Raw genomic sequence first — 16,402 nt, forward strand, 5'->3', positions numbered from 1 at the left:
ATATATATATATATGCTTCTAAACTTTGTTCACCCCCACCCCAACTTCATCCACTATTTCCTATTTTACCCACCTAAATTTCTTAAAATATCCAAAATATCCAATATAAGTCAAAAGTTCACCACTATTTTCATGCTAGAAGATGCAATATAAGTCAAAAGTTCACCACTCTTTCATGCTAGAAGAACAAACGTTTTGCTATTATATATTTGAATTACATGGGCTAATCACAAAAAGAAATTACAAAAATGTTGAGTTATAACGTATTTTGACAGTCTTTTTATATATACCTAACAAAATGATCATCTATTTTTTAAAAACAGATTTTGCAAAATGTCAAAAGTTTATGGAACTATTTTTTTGGCAAATAATAGTTTCCACATAATTTCCGAAATAGATTTTGACAAAACTATTGAATCTAGACTTTATAAGCAAAATTAGTTTCTCAATAATTTTGGAAGATATCTTGCTTTGCAAAACGGTGTCAATTGTGTTATATATACTGATATTTTAATGGAAACCAAATCACACATCCAACCACAAATTCTTTCAATAAAAAATGAAATGAAAAAACAATATGTATTTGGAACATTTCTTTGTAGCGGGGCATTTTGGAGTATATGACGTTAAAGATTAATGAGTCGTTTCTTGGATCTGCCATTAGCCCATCAAGTATAACCCATTTTATATTAGATTAATATGGCTATGAAAAAAAAATTATGTTTTACATTTTTTTTTATTGATATGCATGGTTCTTTAGAGTTTAGAGTGTGAAATAGAAATTTCACTAAAGATGACACTAAGGCTAGAGGGAGTGGTAGCATGCATGTTTAGCATGCTGACACATCATATTTTTTGAAACCACGTATGATTTGTAACACCCATAAAAATCAAGCAAATTTAAAACTTTTTCAAACATCCAAAATTCATTAGTTATTACACAATGTTTTCAAAATAGTTTAATATCAGAGTATCCCAGATCCCATAAGTCCAAAACACGAGGATGTGTACGGTCGTGCCTTTGCCTTGCCAATACATCTGTGGCACCTGAAACAATAAACTGAAACCGTAAGCACAAAGCTTAGTGAGTTCCCCCAAAATACCCATACCCACAACAATACACATATAATCATAAACAACATACTATGGGTCCAGTCAACCATCGGGTTGGTATACCCCCGACCCACTACCAACAGGTTGGAATGCCAACATACTATGAGTCCAATCATCCTCGGGATGAAATACCCCAGGCCCACAACCAACAGGTTGGAATGCCCACATACTATGAGTCCAATCATCATCGGGATGGAATACTCACGGCCCACAACCAACAGGTTGGAATGCTCAGGTCTATTGGCTTTCGCACAAACCAGATAAGCCTCAACTGCCAAACAAATATGTGCACACATATAACAGATAATCACATAACAGTCTATAGACAACAACTGATCTAACTGATCATACCACATAACACATAATACCATCCTATCTACCAGGATACCGATCTAACAGATCATACCAGCATAACATAACCAGATAACAATCCAAAGGGCCGACCTTGGTGCCTTAGACCCTTAAGTATAGTGAGGATAACTCACCTGGCACTGCTGAAGTCCCGCAGATGAAACTCCAGCTGCTGGTTGATAGATTCTCGAGCTGCCAACATCAAACAACACCCAATTAATAATTGGGTTCCAAGCCCAAGGTCCAACTCACACTCCAAAGGCCCAAAAGTCAAGTAATGGGCCACAGCCCAACATGTGGCCCAATTTTCCAAATTAGGCCCAGACCTCTACATGGTATTTCCTTAAGGCCCGTTCAATTATTCTAGTCCAAACTATCGGTATTCCCATGGTCCAATATCACATAATCATAAAGGCCCAGTTATGGCCCATCTATGGCCCAATTTTCCAAATTGGGCCCAAGTCCTTCACATGGGCCTTACTCTAAAACTCATCCAATTATTTTGGTCCATTTACTTGTTCTTGAATTGCCCATCAATAGTCCCACCACCAAATCCCAAAAGAAAGGCCCAACTCAAGGGCCAATAGGAAGGCCCAAATGAATTTAGGGTTCTCACATGAAATGACAATTAGGGTTAAGTGTTCCTACTCAACCCATTAAGGTCTTAATCCATTAAAGACTTAATCCATTAAGGACTTAATCCATTAAGTCCATTATTGCCTTAGGTTAATTTTCCAATGATTATTAATTAATATTTTAACTCTACTAATTAATTCTCGTGCGTGTCCCGATCAATTCCCAAAATTAGGGTTCCACATAAAATGACAATTAGGGTTAAGTGTTTCTCACTTAACCCATTAATGACTTAATCCATTAAGTCCATCACTCTTCTAAATAATTCATATGGTGTGATTGGGCTTAATACATAGTCCAATTCCAAAGGCCCAAATGTGGGTACCGAGGTCTAAAGCCCATAAATCCAATATTAGGGTTTTCTAAACCCTAATTAGGGTTTCCAATCCCATCTTAGCCGAATAGGCCCAATAGCTAGGTCCTTTGATCAATTAGGGTTCATTAGGCCCATTAGGGCTTCATTGGGCCCATTAGGGTTTCAACATCCCAAACGAGTCCAAAATGCAAACGAGGCACACCGCTACCCAACACGGCGGCCGGTGGCGGCAGGAGGCGCCAGCCACCACCTCTCGGTGGTGGTTTCAAAATTTTCTATTATCATTCCGGTTACAAATTACAACAATACACACACCCAACAAAATAACACACTCAAATAGAATATACCGCCACCTCGTGGCGGCAAGCGGCGGTAGGGAGTGGCAGCCACCACCTCACGGTGGTGGTGGTGGCCTTTCCTCGATTTTTCCAGCCAACCCAAACCACGTACATCACACACTAATAACAGAAAACACACCCACACACACGCTTCTGCTTGTAGAAGGAATCCGGCCATCCACCTGGTGGCGTGAGGCAGCGGCAGCGGCAAGGAAAGCGGGCAGCACAACGGCTAATGGCGGCAACGGACGATCATATCGATATCCCACCGCAACAGGTCCAACCGGTCCCTCCCATGACCACATAACCGATTCAAACTCCCGTCACCAGGTCTCCAACGTCCCACATGGAGTTCTTCTCTATCCCCGACGTCCGGTCGTGCGGTGGCGTACAACGACTCGCGAGCAACAGCAGCGGCGGCATGAGTGATCACTTCCCGACTGAACGCCGCCCAAACGGTGGCTTCGCTCTCAGCCACAATAAGAACAACGACGACTGGGCTCTTCGACCTCCACAATGAAGACAGCAGCGGCGGCGTATCCAATCCGGTAGCGGCAGCGGCGAACAGCAAGAAGAAGGGACGGAGAAGGAGAAGGTTAGCAGCTTGAGTTGTAGCAGCAACAATGGTTAGCGTCGCCGGTCGAAATCATGTATGAAAGGGGTGGTGGTGCGGCGCCGGAGATCGAAGGAGCATTAGGTGATGGCGGCTGGATGTTAAGGTGATGACCGCTCCTTAGGGTTAGGGTTGGAGAGGCAATGCAACAGTTTATACCCGATCCCTTCAAATCTATTATCCATATTGACAAAACCCGCCCCTCCTTCTCATCTTCTTTCAAATTAAGTCCTTAATTTACAATCTAAACCCTCCCTTCTGAAAATCATTACATATCAAGTCCAAAATGTTACCAAACACGCCTTGACTTATGAAAATCCTTACAAATAAAGTCCCAAAATTACACTTTAACCCCCAGAGATTCAACTCTTGTCGTTTGGCTTCCCGGAACCAACACCCCACTAATTATTATTTAATTTTGGGCTATAATAATTTAATACAATAATAAAATTACTTCTCGGGGTCCCGTGTTTATTATTTTAATTATTCTATTTAAAACGGGATGTTACATGATTTTTCAAAGCCACATAGGATAGAAAAAACTGTAGCATCTAAGTTGTAAAAAGATATGGAGTGGTAGCGTCCATATGGTGTGATATTGTTAATAATAGCTTTTATTTTGGAAAAATAAAATAAAAAAGAAAGAGAAAACAAAATAAACCAATCACAGTCATTTGCCCCACAGTAACATCCGATTATCAGGTATTATCATTTTAGCTCTTAACTTTATCAAAGTTGCACAATTGGTCCCTTGTGGTAAAAGTTTCGCGTTTTAGCCGTACGTTGGGCGTACTTGAGGGTACGTGCAGCGTACTCGTGTGATGCGGGACCGCTGGTGCCCTGCTAGTACGTTGGGTGTACGTGTGGTACGTCGGGCGTACTAGCTCGGTCACTAAACCCGGGTTGCCCCTTATTTAAACCACCTTATGCATCCCTTGGACTTCCCGTATCAGTCACCATTCCCACTAAAACCCTAATCTCGAGTCTAAGCTTGTTTGTGAGAGTGTGGGAGCGTATTAAGTGATTTTGGTGCATATTGTTAAAAAAGGAGGCTAGAAAAGAAGGAATTGTTGTTTGCAAGCTTGTAGATCCAGAAACCACTCCTCATTGTGTATCTTTTTCAGGTATAAAGTTTATACCTTGATGGGTTTCCTTTTTGATCTCCATGGATGAGTTTTATGAGCTTTTTGTCCCAAAGTTTGGACATTTATGAGTTTGGAGCACTCCAAAGAATATTAGCTGTCCTTTCATGCGTTTTAGGACTTGTAGATTCATAAAAATAGTTGCTTGATCATTTCCTATGGCCCACGCATGAGTAAAGTGATTTAGAGTGTGATGGAAGTTAAAGTCTATTGCATTGGACCCTTTCTAGCCATGCAAAGGCTTAAAGTCGATGACTTTATGGATTAAGACACCCTAGGATGGTCAGAATTGAAGTTGGGATAAGTGTCTTAACGGATTAAGACATAAAAGTTAGTGAAGTTGGATCAGGCGGAGTACGCCGGACGTACTCCTGGCTACGCCCCGCGTAGCCAGTTCTGTCCCCGATTGGTCGCTGATCGAGTAGTACGTCCCGCGTAAGAGAGAGTACAGCGTACGCGCTGGCCAGTTGCCTTTCATTGACTTTTGACTTTTGGTCAAGATTAGGATTTTGGACCATGGGAAGGGCAAAATGGTCTTTTTGCCCTTAGGGGACTTAGTTGTGGGTTTGGACTCGCGAGTTGAGCTATGGACCTTGATTATTAATTAGGGTTAATTATTGTGTTATTAGGCAGAGTCTAGTTCCGATAATTCGAGTGTGAGATTTATCCGTCATCAGTATTAGGTGAGTCTTCTCACTTATTCTTACATGTGTGGTAGAATAGTTGTATTTGTAATGACCACCTGGGTCTACTGCTATTTTGTATTATGTTGTTTATGTGTATCTGAGACTGCAGTTAGTCTCCAAGGTTGCTGATAACCTATAGGGCGTGTTTTTGCCCATTGGGACTGCTGATAGTCCCTAGGGTTGCTGATATGTGACATCCCCAAAATCACGGACAGAAAAGACCGGTTTCATTTATGCTTTTAAAATAATTGAGTAAATTACACGAATGGTCCCTATGGTTTAGGGCAATTTGCGCGTTTGGTCCCTAACTTATTTTTTTTAACTTGGAAGGTCCCTACTGTTTGTTTTTGTTACGCGTTTGGTCCCTGTCTTATCTAAAAATACTATTTTTCTCTAGATTTTTTTAATTTATTTAAATAAACACACTCTCAACCCCACCCCTCACCTTACCTTACATGCCCCACCATTTTTCCCTATTTAAATAATAGTTATTTTAGATAAGACAGGGACCAAGCGTGTAACAAAAATAAATATTATGGACCAAGCGCGTAACAAAAACAAACAGTAGGGACCTTCCGAGTTAAAAAAATAAGTTAGGGACCAAACGCGCAAATTATCCCAAACAATAGGGACCATTCGTGTAATTTACTCAAAATAATTTCAGAGTAAATCCATTGATTTAAAAGAGTTGCGGAATTTGTTCCCAAAACACAATATGATAAAATAAAGTTTATCAAAGCATTTCTTAAAGAAATGTATTTTCATTATATATCAAAACTCGGGATGTCATGTTCCGATACAGACACAAAAGCATAAACAATAAAACATAGACCTTACACAGTTTTATACAACTACTGGTCTATAAACAAAACATCTTCACAAGTCATCCAACTTATGCTCTCGTGCCACTACCAGTAATACAAAGAAAAACTGAGTGAGTCAGGCTTGGGAGCCTGGTGAGCACATAGGGTTTTCAACCCACAATAAATAATTATATTTAATTTCACCAATTAACAATAACCCGATTACCCATTCCCGTTATCCTTACTTTACGTCCCTAAAACAATTAATCCAAGGGACCTAGCCTAAGGATTTTTTTTTCATCGGGGCGACAACACTGCTTTGGGGGTTTCCCAGCAATTTATGTCAAATAAGGCAACCATGGGGGGGATGGAGTACAACAAATGAACACCCAAGTTCATTAACACCTACAGGTTATGAGCCTGCTAGCGTTCCACTGGACTGTCTAGAAAAGTCTGTGGTCGTCATCTAAACTCCGCTAGATGACTGAATCAGCAACAACAACGAGGCCTCTCATAATTTTTATTTCATCACACACCAACTGTCTACCCATGTTCTACCCAACATATTATTAGATAAAAATATATACATTTATATACAGCTTAAACCTGTGCAAATCATTCATTCAACAATTATTTCAAATAAACAATTAATATATAAACACATATCACGTATTTTATAAAGAATACTTCATATCTATGTGTTAGAAAAAAGTGACTACACACTCACCTGATAAGACGATGATCGGACAACACCTCGTCTATTAAAATAATCATTTCCGATAAAACCGGGACGCTTTCTTGAAAACCGGGCTTCTCGCGGGCTGAGTTTCGGCTCGGAAACTTTACTCCTCGGGATCCTCGGGGCTTCGGGACTTGCTTCGGGTCTCGGGAATGATACCGGGGCTTCGGGGTATAAGTTGCACGCAAAACGAGGCAATAACGAGTGAGAGAGAAAAATTTGAGCACTAAAACTCGGCAGCCCACGACATCTATTTATAGGGTGCTGAGCATCGGATTACGCTGGGCGTATATTGGGTATGCTGGGCGTACTAAGCGGATCAGATCGAATGCGTCACTGCTTACGGACCCGGGGCACTCGAGTGGTGGAGTAAGGCGACGTGGCCCATTTCGATCCATGCATACGGGTACGCTGGGCGAACTCCTGTACGCTGGGCGTACTCCGATTTATCGAACTTCAAAAATTTATAACTTTCGCATACGATCTCCGTTTTCGACGTTCTTTATATCCACGCGTAGGTGAGACTATGATCTACAACTTTCATTTAGACTCCGTCGGCTAATTTTGATTTATTTTTAATATTATATTTTTAACAGGCCGAGATAGGAAATATCCGTTAAAAATTCATAACTCCTTCATCCGAAATCCGTTTTCGTCTGTCTTTTTACCGTTGCACTACTAATAACGAGATCTTCGATTCTCGTTTAGATTGTTTTGGCTAAAAATCACTTGATCTCATATTCGAGTTTCGGGCTGCATACTGCTAAGCTGAAACTTAGAAAAATCATAACTTCCTCATACGAAGTCAGATTTAGACGTTCTTTTTATGCGCACTCTCGGTTTAACGTATTCTACGACTTTTGTTTAGATCACTAAGGCTAAAAATGGCTCTATCGTAAATTCACATTTTACATCATTCAGCGTCGAACCGGTTCTGTCGCGAAACTTCGACAGGTCATAACTTCTTCTTTATAACTCAGATTTCCGTATTCTTTATATCTCCAGAATCCTTGTTTCGACCACTACAACTTTATCCTTAGATATCGTCTTTATTTAATATTTATTTCTGACACTCATTTTTATTCTTAATTTATTTAAGCCACAAAATTAAGCATAAAACACATAATACTCAAATAATACATTTCTATTATTTCAAAATGAGTTAAAAAGGTTAACCTAGACTATTACATCAATATTAACGCCTAGTCTAGAAACACGGGCGTTACATGATAACGCATAGCAGTTTATTTATGTTGTGATGTATGTGGTATCTTGGGGAACTCAATAAGCTTCGAGCTTACAGTTGTTGATTTATGTGTTTCAGGTACTTCTGAGGACCGCGGGAAGGAGAAGGTCTGATTGTACACACTCGTTGGGATATTTGTTACTGTGACAGTTTGAGATACTCTGACATTTTGTGATGACTTTTGTTTTAGACACTTATGATTTTTATGACTTGAGTTGTGAAATTTTATTTTGGTAAATTAAAAATGGAAAATTTTGGTTTAAATTTTAGGTGTTACGCCCACCTTCTCTCTTCTCTCTCTTCTCGTTATAGGTGTAACGAGTCCTTCCTAACGAGAGTCAGGGGCGGTGTGTAACATGCTTAGCGACCATATTGAAGCGAGCCACTCCTTGTGGACTAAACTAAAGGCATCTAAAAAATGATGCAAAAGTGAATCAGAAAGATACTTGTAGAAACATGAACTACGGTATCATGATCTTTGTAATGTCGAACAAATTCTTTTTCTTTGGTATAATGTGATGCTAAAATAGTTAAATATATGTCAAAAGGGACCAACTCATCCATAAACTCGAAAATTCAAATACATATCTAACATCAACTTTTCACAATGTTAATACATACATCTACAAAAGAATGCAAAACTATCCAATTGATTTTAAAGACTCAACTTGTGATTTTCCATGAAGTCCTTTTGTCCTAATAAAAATACGATATTCATCAAACGTCATTGGTTGATATTGTGTGGGGCCATCCTTCATTATTAGTTGATTGGCAGGTTCAATGACCATGTCGCCACGTGGGTTGTAGAAAAAGGCCAACGATACTCGCTCTTTTAACGAATTAACAAGCACACGGTGCTCGATACTCTTGTAATTTCCATTGCTTAGCACCTACATATAACCAATTTATATAACTAACAAAATGAAACAAATGTAACAAGTTATATATTATAATCGAGATTAAATTATATATGTACCTGAAGTTGGTCACCTAGGTTAACAATGAAAGCATTAGGGATTGGCTTAATCGTGACCCAACCATCGTTTTTACGGACTTGGAGGCCGGATACATGATCATCTGGCAATAGGATGGTGAGAGTACCAGGATCAGAATGAGGTGAGAGGCCTAAAGCGAGGTCGGGTTGAGGACACGTTGGGTAAAAATTGACCCTTAAGGAAGCTCCAATTTGGTCCCCTCCAACCGCATTTTCAAGATAATCTTCTTGTAATCCAAGATTAATGGACAAAACTTTCATTAGTTTGCCACAAAGTTTCAACACTTCTTCGTTGTATTTTGCTACCAATTCCCTACATATCAATGACAATAAAAAATTATAGGTTTTAGATTAAAATTGTGTTAAAGTTGAAATTAGTCTTCCAAATATTGTTTTTATATTCATTTAGTCGTCTTAGTCTTTTTTTGTGATCTAATGTCATTTAACTTTCAAAGTAGTATGTTTTACACAATTTATGTCACTTGTTATAGCTAGGGGTGTTGAGAAAACAAAAAAATCAAATAAATAGTATAAGGTTCAGTTTATTAGATTAACCTTAATTTGTTTTTGGTTAAATGTTTAGTTTAACCCATTATCATAAACTTATTTATTTTGGTTTTATTTTCGCCATTTGGTTTAACCGAAATAACCAAATATGATTTTACAAATTTTAATTTTTAGCATTCATATATATATATATATATAAAAAAAATACAAATCATAAAATCGAGCATAGTACTATATCCGGAAGAAAAAAATTGAATTTTTTTTTGCGATCATTAAAATTGAATTTTTTTTTGTTTTTTTTATGATCTATGATTCAACTTTTATGATCCAAATTTTTTTTTCTCTCCGACATAGTACTTTCCTCGATTTTATGATTTGTATTTTTTAGATTTTTTTTCAATTTTTTTAAGGTGTCGTAACGAGTTCTCACTTTAAAAAGAGTTCTCAGCCGATAATGGTATTGCTTTTTGATAGATTATGGTTTTGATAATGCTGATTGCTATTTAATAAGTGTTTCTCGTTCTAAGCTTTCATTTTATTTTAATGTTTTTGTTTCAACTATTCTTGATGCTAATTGCTTTTTTTTGAAGCTTTCATTTTATTTTAATGTTTTTGTTTCAACTATTGTTGATGCTAATTGTTTTTTTTTTTAAACGACAAATCTAACCTACTCCTAAACTACACATTAAATCCACATATTTCCACGACGGGACTTGAACCCTCAACCTTAAGAGAACAACACCAGATACCGCTGGGCTAGAAGCCCTTTAGTTGTTGTTGCTAATTGTTATTTGATAAATGTTTGGGTTTCTTGGATAGTAAAATAAAAAGTTTTAAAATGGGCTAAGGTTTTCAATTTGTTACAAAATATATCTATTTCATATGATTTATTTAAGATATTTATGAAATAAACAATATAAAAACATATAAAAAAGTAAAAAGAAAAAAATGTATAAAATAAAAATAAAAACCAATGTAAAAACATGTTCGTTTTTATATGTTCTTACAATTTCATTTTTACATTGTTTATATTAATTTACATATAAAAACAGACATAAAAATCATGTGAATATGAAGTTAAATGAATTATTTTATTTTATTTTATTTATTTATTTATTGTAAAGAAAGTTGGAATAAATTTGACAATGAAAATCAATACTTGGAACAAATTTGTAAGAATTACCCAATGAAAGTTTGATATAGGAGTCATGTTGTGTAATAGATACAACTTTGAAGTTTGAACGTGAAATGACAATGAAACTATAAAAATATTAACGGAATGATCAATTTCAAACTTAATTCATTCAAATTTGTCCATCTCAGTCATCAAATTTATTTCTTTTCATATATAAAAAGTGTTTTAAGATAGAGTATACGTATGAGAGTGACAGACAGGAATACACTTTCTATCTAAGAATAGACACATGCCAAATATATAAAATATTATTTGACCCAAACAAACGAAACGCCTCTATTTATTGAGCACGTTTTATTTATTCATAAAATTTATTAGCAATTAAATTTGAAAAAAATATTTTTTTTTCCTCCTAATTCGTTTTACTTAAAGTTATCTAGAAAAAAAACCCACATTTTCCTTTTAAAATTTACTCTCTAAATTATTCTAATCTGTCTAATCACTTGAACACTAGGGCTAATGTGAATCCCATCGCTTATCCTTCATAATGGAAAAAAACAAGCACCATATAATTAAATTATATTAAAATTAAATGCATCATGTATAAAATTTATTAATTTTATTTTATTGAAGATGTTGTAATTACTTGTCGAAAGCTTTCTTAAAACCTATACTAAGTCACACTTTATACTTTTTGCCTTTTCGGACGAATAGAGTACTTAATCCATTCTAAAAAATAAAGTTTTTTGACCACTTGTCAAACTCTTATTTAATTTCCCAAATGTCATTTTGTAATTATTTTGAATTAATTTTTATTCCACATGTTATTTTATAATTTTTCTATTTTATTAATTTCACATAATATTTAAATGCAATAATAAATACATATTAATTTCCTTAATGAACTTTTCATTTAATTTCAAAATTACTAAATTAAAGCTTTATTATTTTATTTATTTATTTATCTTAATTATTTGTTTAAATTTAAAGAAAAAAACGCTTTAATTTTTATAATTCAATATTTTTTCATTTTTCTTATAAATTTAAACTTTTCAAATGTTTAAAATTTTATATTTAATTTTTTCTTTTAAATAAACCCATATAATACATGTGTCTCAAACTTAGTAAAAATATAATTAGGCAACTTATAGATTGATTATATACAGTATCTCATATTTTAGAGGCTGTATTTTAAAGGGACCGTGTTAAACAAAAACTAATGGACAATTAATTTGAGAAAATGTAACATCAAAAATAAAAAGATCTTATGATCGTTTTGGAAACTCGGATAAAATAGGGCAAACTTATTCATTTTTTAATTTCTCTCATATATATATGTTTGTTCTTTTTCTTTTGTTGGTAAATAATGAGCATTGTACTAGAAAAAAATATCCTACCAAAGTCATTTATTGAAAAAGAAAACAATTTGATTATTTAAAACCATTATCTTAGTATTTTAATTTAATACAAAACTAATCCATTATATATATATATATATATATATATATATATATATATATATATATATATATATATATATATATATATATATATGGGAAAAGTGAATATATCTTATGAGATATATAAACTTAGATACAAAAACTCACCATATTATGTCATTTTATATTATATATGTATTGTAATCGTCCAAAGTTTTTAAGATTCAACTTTTAAGTTGATTTACTTTTAACATTTTAAAAAAGTTCACAATTATCTTCTGTTTACATAGTTTTCATTTGCAACTATAATATATATATTTTGGTAGGTGTTCGACAAAAACATACGATGTAAGAGGAAGATAATAGCGAAATGTCGAAAATTTTGAAAGTAAATCAAATTAGAAGTTGAAGTTTAAAACAACAAGTATATATAAAAAAAATGATGAACTACCTTATTTTTGTCAAAAGACCTATATTTTCATATTTTTTCAATTTCATTTACATAAGGAACCACGTGGTTTTTGGTTTTAGATTCGACACTGAAAATGATGTTTAAGAAATTAAATGGCAAGTTACTTGGAAAATGTAAACTAACATAAAATTATACAAAAATCAGTTTTATTATAACTAATATATATTATATTTGAAATATTTAAAAACAATTCATAACTTGGTTGAAAAGTTAGTTTTGCTAGCTTTTTCAAAATATACAAAATAAATTATTTTTTGGTTTTTCAAATTGAATTTCTAAAACAAAAACTCGTAAAATAAATTAGTTTATACGACGAATTGTGTCTGACATCATATCTTAAAATAATTTAAAGTTAATGTTACTGTTTTATAATTTTATCCTTTAAATATTTGTTAAAAATAAAATAACTTAAAAATACTATATTCAAAAGATATCCATAATACAAAATAATAGATTATTGACCAATGACTCGTCAACGAATCAACATCTCTTCGGTCCTTAATTAAATAGCACGTTTTGTTTTAGCCAAGAACCAAACTTCAACATTGACAACAAACCTATAACCACAAATCTTTTGGAAAGATACGATTAAATTAAATGATGGATATCAATCTAGATTATATTAAATTATTTAATATTTGGGTAAAATCCATTAGTTAGCATGTATATTGAGTCTATGATTAATCATTTAACCCTTATCTTTATCTATGAATAGATAGAAGTTCTAATATCTAAAATATTAGCTTCAGTGGAGGCTACATACATCAAAGGTGGGTCAGTCGACCCATCTATTTTTTTATTTATATAAAGGATTATATAAAAATATAAATTGTGAACTACCTTAAATACTTAAATATATTTAAGTGAACCATTTTAATGCTTTTGACAAAAACAAATATGCATAAATCAAGATTTTCAAAGCCTATCTTTGAATTTTTTTTATTGGTTTCATTTAAATAGTGAATCATGTGGTTTTACTTTTTAGACTTGCCACTGGACTTAACGTAAGCTTAAAAACTATTTAACTTATACTTTAGTTTATCAATAAGTTATCTCAAATAGATTATCAATATGTTTTTTTTATTGGAACGGCGGAATATTTTATTAAAAAATAACAAGATGCTAGAAAGAAACCATGACAATAAAAAAATGATGGAAGCCGGATTATGAAGCCAAGAGCTCAAACTAATCTTGGCTTTACTACACCTATGAAAAATCCAAAAGAATGATCTATAAAAATATCAATGTGTTGTCTTTAGTTTATAACTTATAATAAACTAACTTTGTGGTATTACAAAACACCAAGTTGCAATAAACTAGAAAATAAGTTAGAAAATAAGTTAGTTGAAAATAAGTTAGTTTACAAAACAAAGCCTAAATCCTACTATGCAAAACCTTAATCTTATTAGGAAAAAAAACGACCTGAGCTTATAAAATTTTAATTACATTAACGGATAATTAGATAATTCAATGTCTAATCAAATGTTTTAACTAAAAAATAGATCGAATATATGTATCTTTAGAAGCTAATAAATATTTATATATTATGGTGTAATTTTTTTAGTTGCTTTTAGTATGTATGAAAATAATTTTAGACGAATATATATACAATCACGTTTCATTTCAGTTTGTTATGTAATATTGTAACGGCGAGTTCCTTGTCACTAGTTAACTGTTTCTTTTTTAATATTTATGCATTAACAACATACATTTTTATCATTTATACACAATCTTTTACCTACTTATCGATTTATGTTATATTATTAGGTTTTTCTTAATCAATTTATAAAACTGACACAAACTATACAATTCAATACCTATAAAACAATTTCAAAGTAAAATATTGTTTATTTTAGTCATAATATCATATTACGTCAAAAAAACTTAATTCGGTAATTCCTACAACTGATAGAAAATGAAAATGATCGAATGTAAACAAACATGTAATAATTATTAAAAAAAACATGGAAACAAATACCTGCAAGTTGACGGCTGAGATGGCCACTTATTTTCGTCTCTTGAAGAAACAGGCAGATAATTAAGGAAGAAGTAATCACTCCAATCCAATCCGGCACCTTTCACCACCCCAACACGACTTCCGTAGCCCTCATAAGTCTCCGGTGAGTTAGCGTACTTCTGCTTCTCCTCCACCGTAAGCTGGAAGAACTCTCGCCACACCTTCTGTGTCTCCGCCATGAGCTGGTGGCTGACACCATGGTTCACCACCTGGAAGAACCCCCACGCACGACAAGCATCGGATATTAGCTCCAAAGTGGCCTTACGCAACGCTGCATCATCTGAGTTGAGGCCTGAGAGATCAATGACTGGGATATTGACCTCATTCGACTCCTCCACGTCCACCGATGGCCTGTCCATGATGGGTTTTATGTAACAGTCCGGGATGGCTTCTATGCCACTTTCTGATAACGACTGCACTCTCACCACTGGTTCTGGCCATCTCTGCAAGACGTTCATCGTCTTTCTAAAATATGTTTTAGTAGAAAAATGGAGATGGGTGTGTAGAGTGGTGCAGTGAAGAGGGTATATATAAGAAGATTGAACGTAGGGTTTGGCAAATGGCAACCATAGTAGGTGATAGTGGTCCACATGTAAGTAGAAAAGTCATCAAAAATAAAGAACATTTTCTAATGATCTTATACACTAGCTAGCTAATCGTATTGTCATTCAAAAGTATACATCGTGATGAATTTTGATTTCTCAATCTCATCAGTTGGTGGTTGTTAAAAAGAGAGATATAATTTATAGTGTTAAAGACTTGGAGTAGCGTATATTGTTGGAGAGGAACTTCATAGGCTAGACAAATTGGATATTTTTAATTGGTATATACACGTGTCATGCAAAATTGTGGATATAGGTAAACAACACATGTTACATGAAATTCTTTTACATGCACTATAAAGTGATTGTAATCAACTAATAATAATTATGTTTTATTTGTATAGTGTGAACTCTATACTTATCTTCTATATGACTATCACATTAACACTTATTTTTTTTTTTTAATACAATATAGGTCTTAAGTAATTAATAATATATAATTGTTAAAACTGTATATTAAGGTATGTGTCATGTCCCAATCTGAACTATATAAGGAATTTTTGTTATCTTTGTTGACTGGTCTGGTTTGTACATAAATGTTCATTATGTCCAAAGTTGGCATGTAGCCGAAAGTAGAAGGCAATGAAGGTTTTTTTATTGTTAGATGAGGGGCTAGACGTACAATGACAAAAATAAAAATGATGTCGTTTCTAGACAAACAAAGGAGCTACAATATTTGTGGTGGGTTGGGTTTGTATACCTTAAAATATTTATATATTTGAGTAATGATATAACTTTATAAATATTTCAAGGCATAAGGCATAAGACATCCCAAGTATAATTATAGAAACTTTAATATATATATATATATATATATATATATATATATATATATAGGACTAGGTTATTTTGTTTCTTATATTTATTGTGTGCTAGAATGCACCAATAGGAATTTAGTAAATTAAATAATTATTTAATTAATTAAATATAGATATTAAATGATTTCCATAATTATATGTATATTAAATGATATTCATAATTATAATTCTCTTTTTATGGAAACTAATTAAATTCGTTATTAATGTCAGCAATAACATTCTTTCATAATGAATTCGCATCTATGTTTTTATATATGAGTTCGTATTTTGTTTCAATACTCACTCACTTAAAATACAATAAAGTTGCATGGAATATGAAGAACGAGAGTGTATTCTACTAGAATACACTTTCATTCTGCTGGAATACACTCTCATTCTTCTAGATATGAATTCATTCTGAAAGAATATTATTGTTGACATTAATGACGAATTTAATTA

The 16,402-nt window shown here is 33.6% G+C and overlaps 1 protein-coding gene across 1 annotated transcript; it reads right to left on the reverse strand.

The window, feature by feature from the left end:
* Positions 1–8,560: 8,560 nt before the first annotated feature.
* Positions 8,561–15,046, reverse strand: LOC145110788 (jasmonate-induced oxygenase 2-like). Its single transcript, XM_079047100.1, has 3 exons — positions 14,506–15,046; positions 8,957–9,287; positions 8,561–8,870 (listed from the first exon to the last, which is right to left on the reverse strand). Exons 1-3 carry the CDS (start codon positions 15,000–15,002, stop codon positions 8,622–8,624), a joined length of 1,077 nt encoding a protein of 358 aa, XP_078903226.1. The 5' UTR covers positions 15,003–15,046; the 3' UTR covers positions 8,561–8,621.
* Between the last annotated feature and the right edge of the window lie 1,356 nt (positions 15,047–16,402).

The sequence above is a fragment of the Lactuca virosa genome, chromosome 5, assembly GCF_052849685.1.
Source record: "Lactuca virosa cultivar CGN04683 chromosome 5, Lactuca_virosa_CGN04683_v6, whole genome shotgun sequence".
Taxonomy (NCBI): domain Eukaryota; kingdom Viridiplantae; phylum Streptophyta; class Magnoliopsida; order Asterales; family Asteraceae; genus Lactuca; species Lactuca virosa.